At 35.1% G+C, this 21,982-nt stretch overlaps 1 protein-coding gene across 1 annotated transcript in view; it reads right to left on the reverse strand.

Moving 5' to 3' along the window:
- Positions 1 to 19,316, reverse strand: part of timm50 (translocase of inner mitochondrial membrane 50 homolog (S. cerevisiae)) — a 60,286-nt gene extending 40,970 nt beyond the window's left edge. Inside the window, exons 1-4 of the mRNA XM_055012016.1 lie at positions 18,930 to 19,316; positions 15,441 to 15,597; positions 14,153 to 14,184; positions 7,389 to 7,410 (exon numbers count right to left, since the gene is read on the reverse strand). Coding sequence (XP_054867991.1) covers positions 7,389 to 7,410; positions 14,153 to 14,184; positions 15,441 to 15,597; positions 18,930 to 19,142 — 424 coding nt within the window. The 5' untranslated portion in view covers positions 19,143 to 19,316. The remainder of the gene's footprint in view (positions 1 to 7,388; positions 7,411 to 14,152; positions 14,185 to 15,440; positions 15,598 to 18,929) is intronic.
- Between the last annotated feature and the right edge of the window lie 2,666 nt (positions 19,317 to 21,982).

Consider the following 21,982-nt stretch of genomic DNA (forward strand, 5'->3'; position numbering starts at 1 on the left):
TCATTATTTTTTAGTTTTTTTTATTTATCTTTCTTTTTTTTTTTTTTTTTTACAGAGGACGTGGGTCATTGTGGACGTCATTGATGCTGTGTGTGTTTTTGTCGTGTGTGTTTTTGTGGGGAGGGGGGTGTCGCATTTTCCAGTTGCTATGGTAACCGACGCTCCTCTGCATCGCCACGGATACCGGCACTTGGCTCCAAAAACAGAGTCTGTAGCCAAAAAACACGTCCCAGAGGACCAGTTCATCATCAGTCTGTCCTCCTGCTGAAGGAGGATCTTCATCCAGCTCCTCTCCCTTCCAGCCGGTCTCTAAGCTCATCAGGTCTGGTCTGATCAGGTCTGGTCTGGTCCCTCCTGGTCCCTAAAGGGTCCCTGATTGGGCCTCATTCCTCTGAAGGATCCTTTAAATCATTGATCTGCTCTCAGAGGATCATTTTTTCCTTTGTGGTTCTGTGTTGTTTGTATATTTTTGTGCTCATTCTGTCACTTTTTGTGAGGTTTTGTGGTGATTTTTTATTTTTTTGTGGTCATTTTGCAGCCATTTGTAATAATTTGTGGTGATTTTGCTTTTTTCACAGTAGTTCTGTGTTGTTTTTTTATATTTTTGTGATAATTTTGTCACTTTTTGTGATTTTTTTGTAGTTTTGTGGTTGATTTTTGATATTTCTGTGGTGATTTTTGCTGTTTTTTGTGGTGACTGTGCATATTTTTGTGATAATTCGCAGCTTTTTGCAATAATTTGTGGTATTTTGTGGTTGATTTTTACATTATTGTGGTGATTTGCCATCCTTTTGTGGTGATTTTTGATGTTTTTGTGTTGATTTTGCATATTCTTATGATTATTTCACAGCTTTTTCTAAAAAATTGTGAGGTTTTGTGGGTTTTTTTTCCCATTTTTGTAGTGTTTTTCCATATTTTTTTGTGGTGATTTTTATCTTTTTGTGGTCATCTTCCATGTTTTTGGAGTGATTTCATAAGTTTTTGTGGCAGTTCTTGATATTTTTGTGATAATTTCACAGTTTTTTGTGGTAATTTGTGTGGTTTTATGTTTGATTTTACATTTTTTGGTGATTTTGCATCATTTTGTGGTGATGTTTTGTCTTTTTGTGGTCATTTTCCATGTTTTTGTAGTGATTTTGTATATTTGTGTTGATTTTTGAAATTTTTTTTATAATTTTACAGCTTTTTGTGGTGACTTTTGACATTTTTGTGATGTTTTGCAGCTTTTGTTGGTGATTTTTGACATTTGTGATGGTTTTGCAGCTTTTCGAGGTAATTTTTGACACTTTTGTGATGGTTTTGCAGCTTTTTGTGGTGATGTTTGACATTTTTGTGATGGTTTTGCAGCTTTTTTTGGTGATTTTTGACATTTTTGTGATGGTTTTGCAGCTTTTTGTAATATTTTGCATGGTTTTCTGGTTGTTTTGTCTTTTTGTGGTAGTTTTTGTGGTGCTTTTGCAGTAAATGATGATGATGTAAGAACTCAAACTAAAAACTACTCCTTTAAGTCTATGTTTACGTCCAGTTTCATCCTGACAAACTGCAGATTTCTCAGTCCCTACATTTACCGTCTGAAGCTTCCTGCAGTTGTTTCTTCACAACCAGACAAACCTGAAAAGCCGAACTTCCTGTCATTCAGCCTGGAGGCAGAAATTCACAATAAAAGCCTGAATCCCTTCTTTACAAGCGGACTGTGGAGCGACACGCCGGCAGTTTCCTTTCTGCTGTTGAGCAACGGAAGCCCAGAAAGGTCAAACATGTTCCCTGTCAGCAGCGATTAGGTCACATTTAAACAGGATCACCTTTCTAAAGAAAAAACAGTAGAAGAACCGTAATAACACACAGTCTGAGAGCTTTAAAAACACAAACTCTGAATGTTTAATGAGGTGGAGTTACAAGTGAAAAGTCTATAAAACTAATATTTCTAGGGAAAACAGCAGAGTTCAGGTAAAAAAACTGCAAGAAAACACCCACAGATACAAAAAATGAACATAAAGAGATTAAAAATACAACTACAGAGAATTAAGACATCATAAAGAGACAAATAACAACCACAAAGAGATGGAAAATGATCACAAAGAGACGCAAAACAACCATAAAGAGATGCAAAACTACAGTAAAACATGCCAAATGACCACAAAGGGATGCAAAAACATCCCAAAGTGACAACAAAACAACCACAAAGACTAAAATCACAACAATGAGATTAAAAGTAACCAGAAAAAGAAGCAAAACCACCACAAATAGACTAAAAACTGCCACAAAGGGACATAAAATGTCCACAAAAAGATCCAAAGCCACTACCAAAAGACTCAAAATGATCGTATAGAAACCAAAATCACTACAGTGAGACTAAAAACCACCACAAAGATGCCAAAACATCACAATAAGGCAAAGAACAATCAAGAGACTCAACACCAACACAAGATGCAAAACCACCAGGAAAAGATGCAAAATGACCACAAAGGGACCAAAATTATGACAGAAAGACAAACAATAACCACAAGCACAGGCAAAACCTCCACAAGGAGACTTAAAAACCACCACTAGGGACACAAAATTACTACAATGAAACTTAAAACCAACATAAAGAGACACAAAATGACCACAAAAAGATGCAAAACCATGACCAAAACACTCAAAATGATCACAAAGAAACCAAAATTACTACGATTAAACTTAGAAACAAACATGAGTTCCAAAAACATCACAAAGCAACAAAAAACAACCACAAACAGAAGTAAAATCACTGCAGAGACCCTAAACCCACATTTTCCTGCAAATCTTTACTTAAAACAGAAACTTTCAACACATTCTACGACCTTAGAGCCTCAACAGTTGGAGAGATGTGGACCAAAGACTGTATTTTAGTAGAAATATGGATCCATCCATAGATATACACTGACAGGAACTTTATGGAGACACAAGACCACCAAAGTTTGGTCATTTCTTTTTCGATTTCAAGGGCCAATTAATTATCCATTAGTGTCAGTTTGGACAAATTTTGAGTCATGTAGGACAGTTTCTGCTCATTCTGGATGGATTTTTAAGTAATTTCTGACTAATTTTGATTATTTTGGGGGAAATTTCAAGGCGGTTTGGAACATTTTTACGAATCTGGACAAGCATTGAGTCATTTTGGAACAATTTTGGATGGTTTTGGACAATTTTTACCCATTTTTAGACAGATTTCAAATCTAAATATCTAAAAACTGGAACCTTGTCTGGTCAAACTTTAACCCATCAGATTCTACTGATGTTAGAGCCTCAACAGTTGGAGAAATGTGGACCAAAGACTGTACTTTAGTAGAAACATGGATCCATCCATAGATAGACACCTACAAGAATATCCAAAATTTTCCAGGTCTGAAAACATATGAAATTCTCAACTTTCAGCCAAAATATTTCAGTTTTGGATCCCAAATAACAAATAAGCAAACTAAGTATGAAACTAAAACGAAAATCTGAGACAGTGTTTGTAGTGACTTTGGAATTTCTACAGTGATTTTTGCATTTTTTGGATCCCAAAGTCCAAAAAGGAAACTCTGAATTGACCCTGAGACAGGGGATGAACATATCTGGAGCAGCTCAGTGATCAATAAGTGTATTGATTATGTCCAGACTGAAGCCTTAAAGCCTCCAGACTGTACGACGACTTCCTGTCCGACAGCTGGGTGATCGGTTCAAACTCTGCAGCTAAACAAATCCTGATCGCCTACCGATACAACCAATAGCTTCGTCAATATCCAGCACTGGCTGCTTTCACTTCCACCCTTCTGTTCACCGATCAATCCATCAATCAATCCATCAATCAATCCATCAATCAATCCTCCCATCTGCACGTCGCTCCGCCTCTAAACCCAGAGAACACAGTTCCAGAGGGAGGATGGAGGTCTGTAGGACCAACTATTGATCAGTGATTATTGGAAACGAGGCGATCAGAATGCGTTCAGACGTGGAAGAAGATCGATGTTAGCTGAAATGATGTCTCATTTTATTACTGAGAATTACTTTGTTCTAATGTTGGATCTTAGAAACCTTTTAGTAAACAACAGCTGTTAGCAATATTTGAGTTTTGGTTTTGATTTGAATGTCATTTTGTCAACTTTGCTAATTTTGCATCGTTTTCATAAAGGTTCTGTCATTTTGTGTTGATTTTGGATGTTTTTGACAACTTTTTGTGAGAATTTTTGCACTATTGTAGTGATTTAGCATCTTTTACTGATGATTTTGCATTTTTTGTGGTGATTTTGCATTTTTTAAAATCTTTTTGTGTTGATTGTTGATCATTCTATGGTTATTTTTTATCCTTTTTTAAACAATTTTAGAGTTTGTGACAATTTTTGAATTACTGTGTTGATTTGGCACCTTTTTGTTGTGGTTTGTGAACCTGTTTGTGTTGATTTTTGATCTTGTGGTTATATTTGTTTCCTTTTTGACAATTTTCCATTTTTTGGTGATAATTTTTGCATTAATGTGGTGATTCAGCATCTTTTTGTGTTAATTTTTGATCCTTTTGAGGTGATTTTGGATCTTTTCTTTGTGATTATGTGTCATTTTGTGTTGACTTTTGGTCCTTTTTTGACAATTTTGCATTTTTTTGTGATAACTTTTGCATTTATGTGGTGATTCAGCATCTTTTTTTGTTGATTTTTTAATCTTTTTGTGTTGATTTTGCATCATTTCGTTGTGGTTGTGTGTCATTTGGGTTGATTTTTGATCTTTTTGTGTGGATTTTTGATTGGCAGCTATTTTCTATCCTTTTTTGACAGTTTTGTATTTTTTGTGATAATTTTTGCACTATTGTATTGCTTTTGCACCTTTTTGTTGTGGTTTGTGAACCTGTTTGTGTTGATTTTTGATCTTTTTGTGGTTATTTTTGATCCTTTTTGACAATTTTACATCTTTCAGTGATAATTTTTGCATTAATGTGGTGATTCAACATCTTTTTTGTGTTGATTTTTGATCCTTTTGAGGCGATTTTGTATCTTTTCTTTGTAGTTGTTTGTCGTTTTGTGTTGATTTTTGGTTCTTCTTTTGCCAATTTTGCATTTTTTGTGATAACTTTTGTATTATTGTGGTGATTTTGCATCTTTTTGTGTTGATTTTGAGATGATTTTGTATCTGTTCCTTGTGGCTGTTTGTCATTTCGTGTTGATTTTTCACATTTTTGAGGTGATTTTGCATTTTTTTGTGATTTTTATGGTATTTTACATCATTATTTTACAGATTTTCCACATTTTTGTTAAACTACAGATAATATTTTTGTTATTAGGCCAAATGAACATCTGTACATTTAGAAATAATTACTTCTTTTACAATGTGTGGCCATAAAATTATAGTTTTATTGTTTTTTCTTGTTGTTTTTGTGCTAAAGTTTCATCAACACAAGAGGAAACTTCCCAGCTTGTTTAACTGAGAATAATGTTCTCTCTAAATGTGAAAACTTGGCTTTTTCTGGGTTTTTGGGACGGTTTCTGCTGATTCGTGGGACTTTTTGGAGACTTTCCAGACTCAGCATCTCCTGGATGGACAAGCAGGGGGTGAATTCATGAGTGTGTTTGGTGTGTTTTTGTGTGTTTGATGTGTGTTTGGTGTGTGGGGGATGAATGATGGGATGTGGGCATATGGATGGATGGTTGGCAGTGCCAGCCAGTCATCCATCATTCAAAGGCAGCGCTGCCAACACGTCAATAAAAACACACAAACCAGGCTCATCTGGAACAAACACACACAATGGGACACATTAGCACTGAAATAAAGTCGGTCTGTTGGAGGTTTTCAGTCTTTAACAGGCAGCGAATCCAAAGAAAATCAATCTGACGCTCAAACAGGTGAGCTTTAATCACAGATTATTGGTTTATCTCACAATTATTCCACAAATTAACCACCTAATGTACAAAATTTAGCAAAAATTCTACACTGACAATTTAAGAAGTGTGACTTTTGTACTTTTTGTGCTGATTTTCCATCTTTTTTTGATAATTATGCATCTTTTTGTTGTGGCTTCTGTATTTTTTCTGGTGGTTTTTGCATCCTTTTCTGGTAACTTTCCATCTTTTTGTGTTGACTTTGCATCTTTTGTTTGGTCTTTTGTGTTTTTTTCTGTTGGTTTATGTATGTTTGTGGTGTTTCTCCATCTTTTTGTGGTGGTTTTCCATCTTTTTGTGATAATTTTGCATCTTTTGTGGTGACTTTTGCATTTTTTGTGGTGATTTTGCATTTTTTTATGTTGGTTTTCCATATTTTGTGGTTGTTTTTCCATCTGTTTGTGGTGATTCTGCATCGTTTTGTGGTGGTTCTGTGTCCTTTAGAGATGATTTTTGATCTTTTTGTGACAAGTTTTTCATCTTTAGTGGTGATTTAGCATCTTCTTGTGGTGGATTTTGTATTTTTTCTGGTGGTTTATGCATCTGTTTGTGGTGTTTTTCCATCATTTTGTGTTGGTTTAGCGTTCGTTTGTGGTGATTTTCCATCTTTTGTGGCGATTTTCCATCTCTTTGTGGTGGTTCTGTGTCATTTAGTGGCAATTTTTGTGATAAGTTGTCATCACTTGTGATGATTTAGCATCTTTTTGCGGCGGTTTTCCATCTGTCTGTGCTAATTTTTGCATCTGTTCGTGGTGGTTTTTCATTTTTGGAGGTGATTTTGCATCTTTCTGTGTTGGTTTTCCATCTTTTCTGGTGGTTTCTGCATCAGTTTGGGGATGGTTTTCCATCTTTTTGTGATAATTTTGCATGTTTGTTGTGGCTTTTGTATTTTTTCTGTTGGCTTTTGTACCTGAGGTGATTTAGCCTCTTTTTGTGGTGACTTTGCACCTTTTTGTGGTGATTTTTCCATCTTTTGTGGTGTTTTCTTCCTTAAAAAATTACTTCGACCAATGATTGAGTTGCCAATTAAGTCAATATTTGACTCGATCAATTGCTGCACCTTTAATTTTTTAAAAACAGACCAAAATCATTGATTAATCTGCTTCTCTGAGAAGCTGCAACCGCCTTTTACTGTGTTTTTAACCCAACAGACACGTAAACAACTGGAAATTCTGCTTTTACTGGATTGTTTCTGCAAAATGTAGAGCTAGCTACGTCCGACTAAAGAATATTTTAGTTTTTCACCCTTTGTTTCAGCAAAACAACCTGCTCAGGACCGAAAATCTCTTTTCTGACACTATCCTGACAACAGAAACAACTGAAAATGACTCATGAAAATGGAAAATACGACTGAAACTTGTCACTAAGAGCCACAAAGGAGATCCAGTTCTTGAAGCAACACTTAGAGGACCATAAAAGACGACTTAAGATCCTCTTAAAACCTTAAAATAAGAACAAAAAAACACACAACATGACCAGATGCTGCCTGAGAGAAATAAAATCTGTGTCCAGACTCACCTCTGTCGAATTCGTCTGGAATCTGTCAGAAGAAAAGCAGAAATAAAGATTAAAATCTGCACAAATGGAGCCGATAATCAATCCATCCATTGATCAGAGTGTTGACAGTAAATGTTTGTGGGTGTGGTGACGACAAAACGCATCTGATCACTAGTTTCTGTTGGTGGTTAAACAGACGAAGGTAAAGCTGAAAAACGACAGACAAGATTCAAAAACAAGAAAGGAGACAAAACTATCTGAAAAAAAACACATAAATGAGACACAAAACGACAAAAAAATGAGACAAACGACACGAAACAAGACAGAAAAGGCACAAAGTTAGACAAACAAGACATTAAATGACAAAAAAATGAGGCAAAACAAGAAAAACACGACAAAGAAATGACAAAAATCAGTTTTATATCCATCCAGGTGTGACAGTGTAAAGATTAAATCTGGTTTTGGATCCAAAATTAGACGAAACGACACAAAACAAGACAAAAAAGAGACACAAACAAGACGCAAAACAACCAAAAAATGAGAAAAACTACACGAGACACAAAACGAGAAAAACGTTGCAAAAAAATTACAAAAACTCGGCAAAAAAACCCAAAAACTGAAACAAAAATTAGTTTTACATCCATCCAGGAGTCTGTCTAAAGATTAAATCTGGTTTCTGTTCCAAAACTGAACAAAACAACACAAATGAGACTCAAAACAAAAGAAAGGAGACAAAATTTTACGAAAGAGACACAATGTTAAAAAACTTTAGACGAACGACATTAAACAACAAAAAAAAGACACAAAATTAGACAAACAAGATTCAAAACCAAAAAAATGAGAAAAATGACACGTGAGCCAAAAAAATGACACAAAACGAGAAAAACATGGCAAAAAATTACAAAAATGAGACATAAAACAACAAAAAATGAGACAAAATTAGACAAGACATAAAACGACAAAAAAGTGAGTCAAACAACACAAGTGGGACCAAAGTAACACAATATAATGATGCCGCCTCCACCATGCTTGGTGTCCATCAAACACATCATCTAGTCTGATGGACATTAAACTCTATCCTGGTCTCCTCAGACCAAAGAACTTTCTTCCAGGTGTCCTCAGAGTCTCCACATGTCTTCCTATAACCAACTGTGAGCATGACTATTATGGGATAGATCAGCTTGTTGGTAGGCGGTTGGACTGAACAAGTTCTAGATGCTGGAAGAAGAAACCAGGATCCTCTAAGAGACTAAGTCTTCATTAAAGTCTTCAGCTGTTGTATAAAATCAAACCATCTGATTGGTCAAATGATTAATGGACCAGAAGCAGCAGGTCAGTTAGTCTCTGTGGTGAAGGACTCCACCTGCTGGACGTCAACATGAACTGCACCATGAACCACACTGTAAACATCTGTTAATCCTCGCGTCGTCCTGCCGGTCAAACTGACCCATTTTAAAGTTTGATAATGTGGAAAAATAGATATTTTCACAGTGAAACTTCTGACGTCCACATTTTCAACATTTTTGGGAAGTCTTCAAACATTTTCTGGTGGAAAAAAGAAATGTGAAAAATGCTTCTTAGGAATATCCACAAAAAAATCAACCAAAATCCAGTGAATTTTGCTGGATTTTGGTTGATTTTTATGTGAATGTTCTTAAAGAAAATATTCGAAGTTTTACTGCTATATATGAAATCATTTTAGATATTTTTAAGATTTTCTGAAAATATTTTCTTGCCAAATGTGGGGGATTTTTTTAAAATATTATTTTTAAGGGAAACTTTTTTGATGATATATTTTCAGTGAAAATTTCATTTTTAACATTTTTGGAAATTTTTGAACACTTTTTGGTGTAAAAAAAAGAGAAATCTTAAAAAAAATGTTTCTTCAAAAAAAAAAATCGACCAAAATCCAGCGAATGTCACTGGATTTGGGTTGACTTTTTTCTGAATGTTCTTAAAGAAAATATTAGAACTTTTACTGATATATATGTCGTCACTTTAGATATTTTTAGGGGTTTTTTTGGAAGATTTTTACAATTTTTTAAAATATTTACAATTTTTATTATATATATATATATATATATATATATATATATATATATATATATATATATACATAAAAATTAAAAACTTTTAAGGGAAATTTTTAAGGAATTATTGGAATTTTCTCCCAGAAGGTTTTGCAAATTTTCAGAAATTTGGTGAATTTTTTTGCTAATTTTTTGGATTTTTCAGACAAGGAAACAATATTTGTTGGTGTCCGTAAATGAGGACAACAGGAGGATTAAATGTTCTAAACTCCACCCTGATGCTGACTCCAGGGGTCCGTTTCATGAAGCAGTTTCAACAAACTCTGAATTTAACCCTGAACTCTGAGTTGATCTACTCTGAGATAGAAAACTCTGAGTTTTCGGTTTCACAACGGCTCATTTGAGTTGGTTAAATCAACTCGGAGTAGTTTCACCCGGAGTTAAGCGCGTGCACCACAACTCTGAAAAGCCAGTATCAATGGAGCGCCGATTCGACGAGTCACCATGGCAACGGGGAAGCGGAGGACTACACCGTTTGAATTGGAAATCTTAATGCGCTTATATAGCGAGTTTGAGCACGTTTTTAGAAAGAAGTGCAACACCTGCAGCTGCAAAAGAGAGAGAGACGGTGTGGGAGAACATTGCTGCCTGGGTCAATGCGTAAGTTTAAATCACAATAATATTACAGGAAAACTGTTTGAATAGTAGACTATTAAGTTATTTCATAGAGGTGCAATCCTGCAGGGGAGAAGAGCATGTGGCAGCAGCTGAAGATGAAATATAAATACATTTTTAAAACAGGTAAGAAGTCGGCATAATCTCATGGAGCTACCTCATTTTGATCATGTTTTACATTGTAAAGTAGCCTAAATATTAAGTGGCTGTTTGACTGTGCAGTGGTTTTATCCCACACATAGCCTAAATGTCTGCATCCATATCATGTTCTGTTAAACAATATTTAAACTGACACAGACTTCTACTCAGCCAACTATATATATATATACACACACACACACACACACACACACACACACACACACACACACACACACACACACACACACACACACACACACACACACACACACACACACACACACACACACACACACACACACACACACACACACACACACACACACACACACACACACACACACACACACACACACACACACACACACACACACACACACACACACACAGAGCCTTGATGGCTCTGACAGGTTTATGTCCAGGGAAAACCACAAAGATGGTAAAAGTCATTTCAGATCCAGACACACTTTTCTGACCGTCCTGCATACAGTTGTCTTACTGAAGTGCTCTGCATCTCCTACATTATATAAAAAACTTCCATTTGCAAAGAACCGCAGCACAACACACAATATCTGCTGGGATGTTAGAGCATGACTGTGGTTGGTAAAGTTGTAAATGTAAGGATGGATTAGGTTGTATGTAGATTATGGACTGTGAGGTGAAACGGTACCGCTCTAAAAGATAACTGTCCGGAAATGCGAGAACATCTATGCGCGGTCTGATAACAATCTCCTGACGAATATTTAAATCTCTGTGCAGTAATTCTGCTCCTTCATCTACTGGATCGTTAATAAAAGGACATGACATTTACAGATGGCAGAACTAGACTTCGCCAAAACTCGCCTGATGACTGAATGAATGAGGAAATGAAATAGTGTGTGACTGAAAGAGGGTGGAGACAGAGAGAAACTCGAGGTTTACTGAGAAAAACCTGGTCCCAACCAGGTTAGATTCATAGAGTCTGTTACTATGGTAACTGACCGAGAGTTTAAGTTACCCCTCTTTGTGAAACAGGCTAGAGTTACCCCTCTGTCTCTGGTTTGAGTTACCTCCCTTTGTGAAACGGAAAACTCTGAGTTTCCCTCATTTCAGGGTTAACAAACTCAGAGTTTTCACTAAACCTGCTTCGTGAAACGGACCCCTGGTCTGAGAAATCAGCTGAATATTAGTTTATGAACCAGTTTCTGTCCCTGTTTCCAATCTAGAATCCTGCAGTTCTCTGGAAGGACAGAGAACTCACAAAGTTAGGAAAAAAGCAATCAACAAGGAGGAGGTTTAGCAGGAAGCATCGACACGTCTCATCACAATAAAAGTTCCTCATAAAGGTCCTAATAAAAGGTCCTAACAAGGCAGAAGTGTGCCTTTGAAGTGGAACAGCTTCCCGATCGACACCTTCAACCTGCCGGTCTGAGAACAAACTCACTGAAATACTCCATACACAACCTGATAGAAAACACTGATAATAAAATGTTTTTATTTTACAGATGTTTGTCGTTATTTAATTTTTTAAAGCGTATTAAAGCCTGGAAAATGGTAAATTTTAATTTAAAGTGCCATTTTTTCCTGATTTTTCCTGTTTTAGTAAATTAAAAATTATAATAATATAATATGATATAACAATAATGTCCAGTCACAGAAAAAAATACATTTTGAGAGTAAAATAAATAATAATAATAATAATTTTTAAAAATGGCCAATATAGTTCATAAAAATGTCCATTTTTACAAATAATAATTCTGATTGATTGTATTTAAAACAGACAAATATATTTCATACATATTTGCTGTTATTTTCATAGATTTTCCATTTTTGTGGATTTTGTTGACACCCTTGCTGCCATATTTTTAGACTTTTAAGGATTTTTTTGTTGTTGTTTTACAGTGTCACCTTTATAAACTCAGACAGATGAGAGACCAAAATATTAGATTGAAAAGAATTAAATAAGGAGCTCTAATCTCAGATAAAAGTCATTTTATCTACCTGGGCAGGTCGGCCACAGACTCACAAACACACCTGAGCAATAAATTAAAATGTTTAGTCACACCTCCCTATGTGCAGGAAAAATAAATATAGTTTTTAATCCCAGAGCAAATATTTTAATTTTAGGTTCAGTATTTGATCATAATGTGTGTTAATACTTTATTAATTCAGTATTACTGAACGTATTACTTGTTTACTTTTTTATTTTACCCTGATTTTAGCTCACTAATGTGTATTATTATTTTTTTTTTTTTTAGCAACGTATGACACTTTTTTCTGTAATTTCTTTTGATCAAAATCTTGGACAGACTTAAATTTCCTTCAAGATTAATAAAGTTCTCATTTTATCTTTTTGTGTTTTTGTTTTTTAAGTTTTGCACATTTAACCCTGTAAGATCCAAATATCGAAAAAAAGACCAAAAAAATAAATAAAATTATATAAAGAAAGATCAAGATTTTCCACCATTTTTGACTAAATTATTGATGAATTATTCAAAAGCAGTTCAAATATGAACTAAAATATGTAATCAGGCTGAATTATAATACATAATAAATGTTTTTTTTCTGTATTTTTGTTCAAAATATAAAACTTGCAACTACAAAATGTCCCTTCAGTGGAGTTCTATTTGAGTTTTCCTGACATTTCTACACTTTAAATTACGCCCTGGTGGTTTCTGTACAATCAGTCCAGATAAAAGATTTCACAAAGCGATCTGCAGGAAAAAGCAAACAGGAACGTAGTTTTTATCCGAGACCGTAGAAATATGAGAGTAAATCCAGAACAGCGAGGCGTGAATCCTCTAGCAGGTGAGATAGGTATGCTACTTCCTTTTCCACTATCAATCAAACCTCACAGCCTCTGGAGTGTGTCCTCCACCACATCCCATAATACCTCACAGCTGCTGGAGTGTGTCCTCCACCACATCCCATAATACCTCACAGTAGGGCTGGACGATAAATCAATTTTATCGATTAAATCGACTTTGTACTTAATGTGGATTTGTTTTAATGAAAATCGATTTTCTCATCAACATGCGCCACCAACGCCTTCCCGCTGGGCTCCCGTAGTTCAGAGTGCTCCCCCCTCCCCCCCACGCTTGATACACAAACAACATGGCGGCGAGCGGTGCAGATCTAAAGGCTCGTGTCCACTAGATGCTATTTTCCTGCACGGCAACGCACCACATCTGAAAATCACACGGACGGTGGGCGGTCACTAGCGAACCACAACATGGTCACATGACAGCGCTGACCAACAGCAGGCCGCTACGTGGTCACATGACCGAGCTTTCAGCTGGACAGTCCTGCAGACAAGTCGGATAAACACAGCGGCTCGGCCGCAAATTTTCCCTTTTATTTCAAAAAACACGTCAGTGAAAAGTATTTCTGAAAGCATTTGAGGCAGAAATAATCTGCAGCAGCTAAATCTGTCCTTGTTTTAGGTCACTGACGCCTAGTTTAGAAGTTTGAGGACAGTTTCACGATGCGTGGGATCTCCATACGCTGCATGTAATTTGCATAAAGTAGAAGTCAGTCTACTTTATGCAAATAAGCTGCAGCCCTCTCCGGGTAAACACACCAGATCACAGCTGGAAACGTACAACCAGACCAACATGCCACATGCAGTGCATTTCCAGCTGCGATCAGGTGTGTTTACCTGGAGAGAGCTGCAGCTCATTTGCATTAAGTAGACTGGACTCCAGTGTGTGGAGATTAGGTAGGGGGTAAAAAAAAAAAATCGGATAAATCGTGAATCGGGATTTTTTGTGAAAAAATCTGAGATTTTTCTTTTAGGCCATATCGCCCAGCCCTACCTCATAGCCGCTGGAGTGTGTCCTCCACCACATCCCATAATACCACAGTGTGCTACAGAAGAGATGCTAATCGAGGCTCTAACAGCTCCACTCTGCTGCTCAGGTGAGTAAAGTCACACCTGGAGGGTTAAACTGTAAAACTCACCATGTTTCCCTGTTCGTCCACAGAGTTTGTACCTAAAGGAGGAAAAACACAAAAGTTTAGCAGAAAAATTCACACACTGTGGATTTTTTTTACACAAAATGAAGAATTAAGATTCATTTTTAGACCAAAAATGACCACAAACAGAATCTAAAGGCTTCAGGATGATTAAGATGCATCAGATTTATGAGAAATATTTTACTTTCTAAACTGAAATATTTCAATTCCATGTTCAATATTTAAATTTTATGAAGAATATTTTAATTATATTTGCTAATATTTCTATTTCATGTGCAATATTTTAATTTCAATTTTACATGAAATATTTAAATTTTCTGTAAAATATTTCGATTTTAGGTGAAAGACAAAATTCACTAGACTGTTCGGAGGAAAACCATACGGTCTTGAAATAATTTTATTTTTTCCATAATTGTTTAAATATTCTACATAAAATAGAAATATTTCTCATAAAACAGAAATATTTCACATAAAATAAAAATATTTATCATTAAATTGAAATATTTCTCTGAAACAGAAATATTTTACATGAAATAGAAATACTTCCCATAAAGCTGAAATATTTTACAGAAAATTAAAATATTTTACATAAAATTTTAATATTCCTCATGAAATAGAAATATTCCTCATAAAATAGAAATACTTCTTCTAAAACTGAAACATTTTACATAAAATAAAATATTGTACATAAAACTGAAATATTTCTCATAAATAGAAATATTTTCCCAAAATTGAAATATTTTACATAAAATAGAAATATTTCTCATAAAGCTGAAATATTTTACAGAAAATTAAAAAGAATTGAAATCTCTCTCAAAACTGAAATATTCCTCATAAAACTGAAATATTTCTCATAAAACTGAAATATTTCTCAAAATAGAAATATGTTACATAAAATAGAAATATTTCTCATAAAACTGAAATATTTCTCAAAAAATATTTTACATAAAATTTAAATACTTTACATAAAGTTTAAATATTTCAATTTCAAATATGTATTTTTTGTATTTTCTAATTAAAAACAGCTGAAGGAAGTATACTAAAACCTTTGCTGTATCTATTTGTATTTTTTGTAGTTTTAAGGTGTAGTTTAGTGTCTGATCTGTGTTGTTTATTTATTTATTTATTGAACTGGACCAGTGGAGCTCCAGAGCAGCCGGAGTAAAAACATGAGCAGCTTCAGTTTAGAAACAGAAGATGGAAAAATGTTAAAACTCAGGGCAGCAACTGACGTTTATTTAAGGTGGAATTGTTGTTTTCTGCAGGAACTCACCGAATATGTAGACGATGCCGACCGCCCCTCCGACCCCCATCAGCCCCGCCAGCCTCAGCACCATCTTCTTGGCGTATGCCGTGTTCTCCTTCTGCTTCTTGTCCTCCGTCTGCTCTCCGTCCTTCTCTCCAGTGCCTCCTTCAGGCGGAGGCTGGCCCTGCAGGAAAACAACAACATTAAAAGTTAAATCATCTAATAATCCATCTCCTCTTCTCTAAAAGTCACGGATGGAATTAATGATCAACTTCATTAGAATTGTTATTTATTAACGAAATAACCTGTAGAGAATAAAATAATTTTCTAACTTTTTCAATAAAATTATTTTACAGATTTTTCCTGATTTCCTAAACAAAGAATTTAATATAAATTTAATATAAAAAAAATTAAAAACAGGAAAATTATTATTATTAAATACTAAAAATATTTTTTTATTCTCATTTTTTAAATTTTAATCAGCAAAAAATCTTATTATTTCACAGATATTTGCTGCTTTTTGAGGCCTAAATTGGAAATATAATGAATTTAAAAATAATAATTTTCACTGTTTTGTTAAATGACAGATACAATCACAGAAAAAAAGTATTAATTTACAACATATATGCAAAAAATACTATATTTTGCAGTAATTTTTTAAACAACTTTCTATTATTTTACTTTTTTCTGTTTTCTTAAACAAAAGATTAAATAATAATTATAAAAGAAAGTCCTAAATTTACAAACACATTGAAACATCATTTTTTTTAATATAAATACTACTTTATTTTCTTTTTTGAAAAATTTACTTAGCAAAAAATCTTATTACTATTTCACAGATATTTGTTGCTTTTGAGGCAAAAATTAAATACATGATGTATTTAAAAATAGTAAATAATTTTCACTGGTTTAATAAATGACAAATACGGTCATAAAAATTATTAATTTACAACATATACGTAATGTAAAAAAATTACATTTCGTAGTTATTTTTTATAACAATTTTCTATTATTTTACAGATGTTTCCTGTTTTCTTAAACAAAACATTGAATAATTATTTTTTTAAAAAGAAAATCTGAATTTATACACATGAAAACATCTGTATTTTTTTTACAAACAGTACTTTTTAATCAGCAAAAATCATTATTAATATTTCACAGATATTTGCTGATTTTGAGGCAAAAATTATTATATTATTGTATGCATGATGAATTTAAAAATAATAAATAATTTTCCCTGTTTTGTTAAATAACAGATACAAGCACAGATAAAGGTATTCATCTACATGTTGACTGTTAAAAAAAAATAAAATTTAAAAATAAAAAATTGGAAATAAGGCATCAAACATCTGTATTTTTTTAATAAATGGCAACTTATTCCTTTTTTTAAAAAAAAAGTTTGACGATAAAATGAAACAATTTTTACTAAAATCGACCAAAACTCCAATTATTTTGCAGATATTTGCTGTTATACATTATTATGTCACAGATATTCCCTGTTTAGGTAAATAACAGATAATAACTGGAAAAAAACAAAACAAAAAGTGGTAATTATAAATTGACTGTTTAAAAAAACTCAGGATAAATTGTATTAAAAAAAAGTCCACATCAAAAATCTTTTTTTTAAAAATTCTGATTGGCAGTAAAATTATGGTTTTACTGTATTTAAATAAATTAAAAATACAGAATTATTTCACAGATATTTGCAGTTATTTTCAGCATTTTTATAGTTTTAGTATCTTACAGTATTACTCTTTAACAGATTTTTTCTGGCACGCTGATGCCTGTACACTGTATTAATTGTCATATTTATACTCCTGTCTCCATGCAGTCTGAATATAATGAATAAAATATTAAACATGAACCTTCAGAACGTCTTGTGTCGCTAACATGAAGAAAATCCTGCAAATATCTAAAGAAATGTAAACTACGGACAGAAAACTTCTCAGATAGCTGCAGAAACTAATCAACTGAGGTGTCAACACCTACAAAATAATCACTGGAACGTCTTTTTATCATTTTCTCTATTTAATCTTCAGTTGCTACGTGGAGATGGGTTCATGAGTTTGTATTCAGATGGAAAAACTCAGTGTTTGTTATTCAGATCAACAGAAACTGCTGGAGGAAACTACACCACAAAAACACGTCACACAGGTTCACATCTGAAGCTGCTCCAGGTTCACTGAAGAACATCAACCACCGGATAAAATCATAAATACTAAACATCTACTACAGCTTCTATATGTTCTATTTATTCTTATTTGTAGATCACACTACATTTCCGTTAAACCCAATACTTCCATTGTTTCACTAAAGTCCTGATTGTACTGAGAGAATAATGACTAATAACTAGAAAAAAAAACACAGAAAAACAGTGATAATTTACATGTCAACTGTACATAAAGCCTCAGACACATTATAGAAACCGAGACCAAATAAATAAACAGATCTTAGAATTGGTTTGAATTTTCACCATTTTTGCTGCAAATTTACCCAGAGTGGGATTAATAAGAGCTTATCTCATCTTCTAAAATATTTCCAAATACAGCTCTGGGAGTCTCACTGACCCGGTCAGTCCATTTTTTAAATTATTATTAGAATAAATTAGAGGAAAGGAAGTGAAACAGGAAATTACCTGAAAATAAAAAGTTTGATCGCAGAAATTCAGCCACATGTGATGTTTGAGATGAACATGGACAAGAAAAGGGAGGAGAGACAAGTGGAGGAGAGACAACTGGAGGAGGACAGTGGGGAGGACAATGAAGTGGACAGTGAGGCAGACACTAGGGGAGGACAGTGGGGGAGGACAGTGAAGTAGACAGTGAGGTAGACACTAGGGGAGGACAGTGGGGGAGGACAGTGGGGTAGACAGTGAGGTAGACACTAGGGGAGGACAGTGGGGGAGGACAGTGAGGCAGACACTAGGGGAGGACAGTGGGGGAGGACAGTGGGGTAGGATGGGGGTCTGCTCTGACCTTCAGACCAAACAAACCTTGGGAGTTTATCTGCAGATAAAACCGAGGCTGAAGGAAACAACAACAACCCCAGCAGACCTGTGTTAGCCCCATGCTAACGATCACAGCTAGTAAACACACAGTAACCTCGCTGTTCTGTGCTAAAGATGCTAAATGGCTCAGGTATCCAAACTAACGATGCTAATGTATGCTAAAGTTAGCACGCTAACCTGTTAGCCACCGTAATCTCATGTTCATTCATTCGTCACATCGCAGGGCTAAAGCGGCACCAACAGGCTGAAATGTAACGTTTCTGAAACGGACATCTGTCGCCACATATGACATAAAATAAATATTTAATTCTGTGTTTTTATCTCCGTTTCTCAGGTGAATATTTAGATGTAACGTTAAGCTAGCTGTCAGAGAGAAACGGCTTCGATTTGTTTTACGGGGCAGCCCGGGTGGGCGGGGTTTCGCAGTGAACCCGCGGTGCTGCGGCGTACCCGCCCACCCCGCCTGCTCCTTTGAATAAAATCAAACGCCTCCAGCAGGCTAACCTCACCTGACTCTGCTGCTGCTGCTGGAGTCTCTCCTGGAGGATAGCCTGAGCCAGACCGCCCGTCGCTCCGCCCGACGAGGCCGGGGGCTTGTCCGTGGAAAGCATCCGGATGATGTCTGCCACTGCCGGGGTCGAGGCGCCCGCCGCCCCGTTCCGGAGCCGCAGGAGGCCCCGGCTCGCCCGCACACACATGGTGAACACGGAGGTAGCCGACATCTTGGATATTAGCGCTAGCTGCCGGTGTGTGACGCGAGCCCAAAGGACAAAGGCGTCCGATTGGTTGGCTGCTGTTTGAGTGACGGGCAGGAGGCGCAGTCAGAGCAGCGAGAGACCACATGGAGCAAGAAGGGGCGGGGCGTATAGTCTTTTGTCCAATCAGAGGGGAGAGGGAGTCTGACCTTCGATTGGGACAGAAAACTGCCATGATGGTTGATGGCAAAATGCCCAAAGTCTGTCCAATTATATCACCTGTTATAGGCACAGCTTTATGTGTTCATTCAGAAAATATAGGTGAGAACACAACATGTGTGTACTTATAAAATAATATGCATCACTAATGATAATATAATATAATATAATATAATATAATATAATATAATATAATATAATATAATATAATATAATATAATATAATATAATATAATATAATATCAGATTTTCTGACTGTTTTTTTTTTTTTTGAAAAATAAAAAAGTTGTTTTTTTAAAATAAAGTCAAATGGGGATATTTTTGGAAAGTGAAAACATTTTGGAGAAAATTTTCTTCTGATTTTGAAGATTTTTTTATGTTTAAAATACACACAAAATATCAGTACAGTTTTAAAAAGACTGTAAATTTTGCATCTAATGTTTTAAAAAGTGTCTCTGAAGAAACATAAAATTTTCTAATTTAAAAAACATTTTTCATCATTAAAAAAGATTATAAGAATGTCAGAAATATTTCTTTTTTTTCTTTAACAAACAAAACTGTTTCATTTAAACAGAAATTTAACTTTAATGTTGTGAATATATTTCCAAAATTGGGTAGAATTTGTGACAATTAACAGAAATAGTAGTATTGGTTCTTTAATTTCACATTAACTAGTATTCTTTTTAAAGAGGGATATGTTGAGTAATTACAACAGAAGTTTTCACATTTTTTATAAAAACGAATAGAACATATAAACATATTGATTAGCTATATAACATTTATCATTACTTCTGTCTCTATCTCTATTTTGTAAAAATATTTTGAATATTTTGAAGCCATGACTATTTTCAGATGAACTGTAGGCAGTGTTTCCACAGAGCAGAGAGGAGATAAAAACAAATTAAAGATGTAAACACTAAAATATCCAAAGCTGAGTCACTCATTTGTTCCCCAGCAAATGTTTCTTCCAACTATATTCAGTTCTGTAAAATTAAAAAAAAAGTTTCCATAGAAGTGCAGGAAAAATGAGACAGCAGTAAATAAAAACACCGGAAACCTTTACCCATTCTGAGAGAAAAACTGACTTTCAGTTTAAACTATGACTCTGCAGTTCTGTTTCCAAGAACTGCTGATTCGTGTGTGTAGATGTGGAGGAGAAAACAAGGACTGAATTTAAATAAAACTGATATTTTCTGACTGTTTCGTGAGTTTTAATGCTTCAACTACAGACTAACCTCAGTCACTGCACCCAATCATACATTTTTCAGAAACAGTTAAAAAAACAAGTCATTAACTGCTCTAGAGTTTTCGTTCCACTGTCACTGCGTACTTTGACTTTCAACTTCATTTCAGTTCTTTTGATTTTACACTCAGAAACACACCGAGCTGCAGAATCCTGATGGTCAGAGAAGCAAAACTTTACCTGTTTACTGCTGTTGTTCTGTTCATGTTGAGAAATCTTCCGTTTTACTTTCAGTTTCCACAAACAGCAGACTGAGGCCACGCCTCAGCTCTCTGACAGGCTCACTCTTATATTTCTGTCCTTGTGAGGTACAGCTGCAAAAGAAGACCAGCCCAAGACAAGACAGTCCTAAACCACAACTGAAACCAGCTTTAGTAACAGTCTAAAACCAGTCCTAAAAAAAGTAAAAGAAACAATCCAATATTGGGATCAATCTAAGACCCGCCAAAGACAGTCAGAAACCAGTCCTAAAAAGGTCTAAAACCAGGACCAGAATCAAACCTAAACCAGTCCTAAAAAGTTCAGAACCCATCAGAATACAGTCTGGAAGCAGTCTTAAATGTTAAAAGCCAGTACAAAAGCCAAAACCAAATATAAAGTACTCTTAAAAATACTCCATAAACTGCCCAAAATACAGTCTGAAACCAGTCCTTAAACGGTCCTCAAACCAGTAGTAAACCAGTTCTAGAGACATTGTGAAATCAGTCCTAAAAAAGATAAAAACCAGGACAAAGCCAGGACCAAAACCAAACCTAACCTACTCCTAAAAAAAAAGTCCAAGACCCACCAAAGACCGTCTGAAACCAGTCCTCATCCAGGACCAGATCCAAGGTAAAATAAATCCTAAACCAATTCTAAATCACATCCAAAACCAGGAGAACCAAGACTGGAACCAAAGATAAACCAGTCCCAAGAAAGTCCAGAACCAGTCCAACTTCCAGTCTGAAACCAGTCAAGAAGCACTTCTAGAAAACCACAGAGCATGATACTGCCACCTCCATGCTTCATGGTTGGTTTGGTGTTCTTGGGGTTAAAAAAAAAACCTGCTAAAGACAGTCTGAAACCAGTCCTAAAAAGGTCTAAAACCAGGATCAAAATTACACCTAAACCTAAACCAGTCCAAAAAAATGTTCAGAACCAGCCAGAATACAGTCTGGAACCAGTTCAGAAGCACTCCGAGAAAGTCCCAGAGCATGATGCTGCCACCTCCATGCCTGATGGTAGGTTTGGTGTTGTTGCGGTTAAAAAAAGACCCACAGAAGATAGGCTGAAACTAGTCCAAAAACAAAAATAAAAAATCAGGACCAAAACCAAACCTAAACTACTCCTAAAAATAGTCCAAAAAACTCAAAAAATACCAAAATACAGTCTGAAACCAGTCCTAGAAACATGAAATCAGTTCCAA

Source organism: Amphiprion ocellaris, chromosome 7 (genome assembly GCF_022539595.1).
Source record: "Amphiprion ocellaris isolate individual 3 ecotype Okinawa chromosome 7, ASM2253959v1, whole genome shotgun sequence".
Classification (NCBI taxonomy): Eukaryota; Metazoa; Chordata; class Actinopteri; family Pomacentridae; genus Amphiprion; species Amphiprion ocellaris.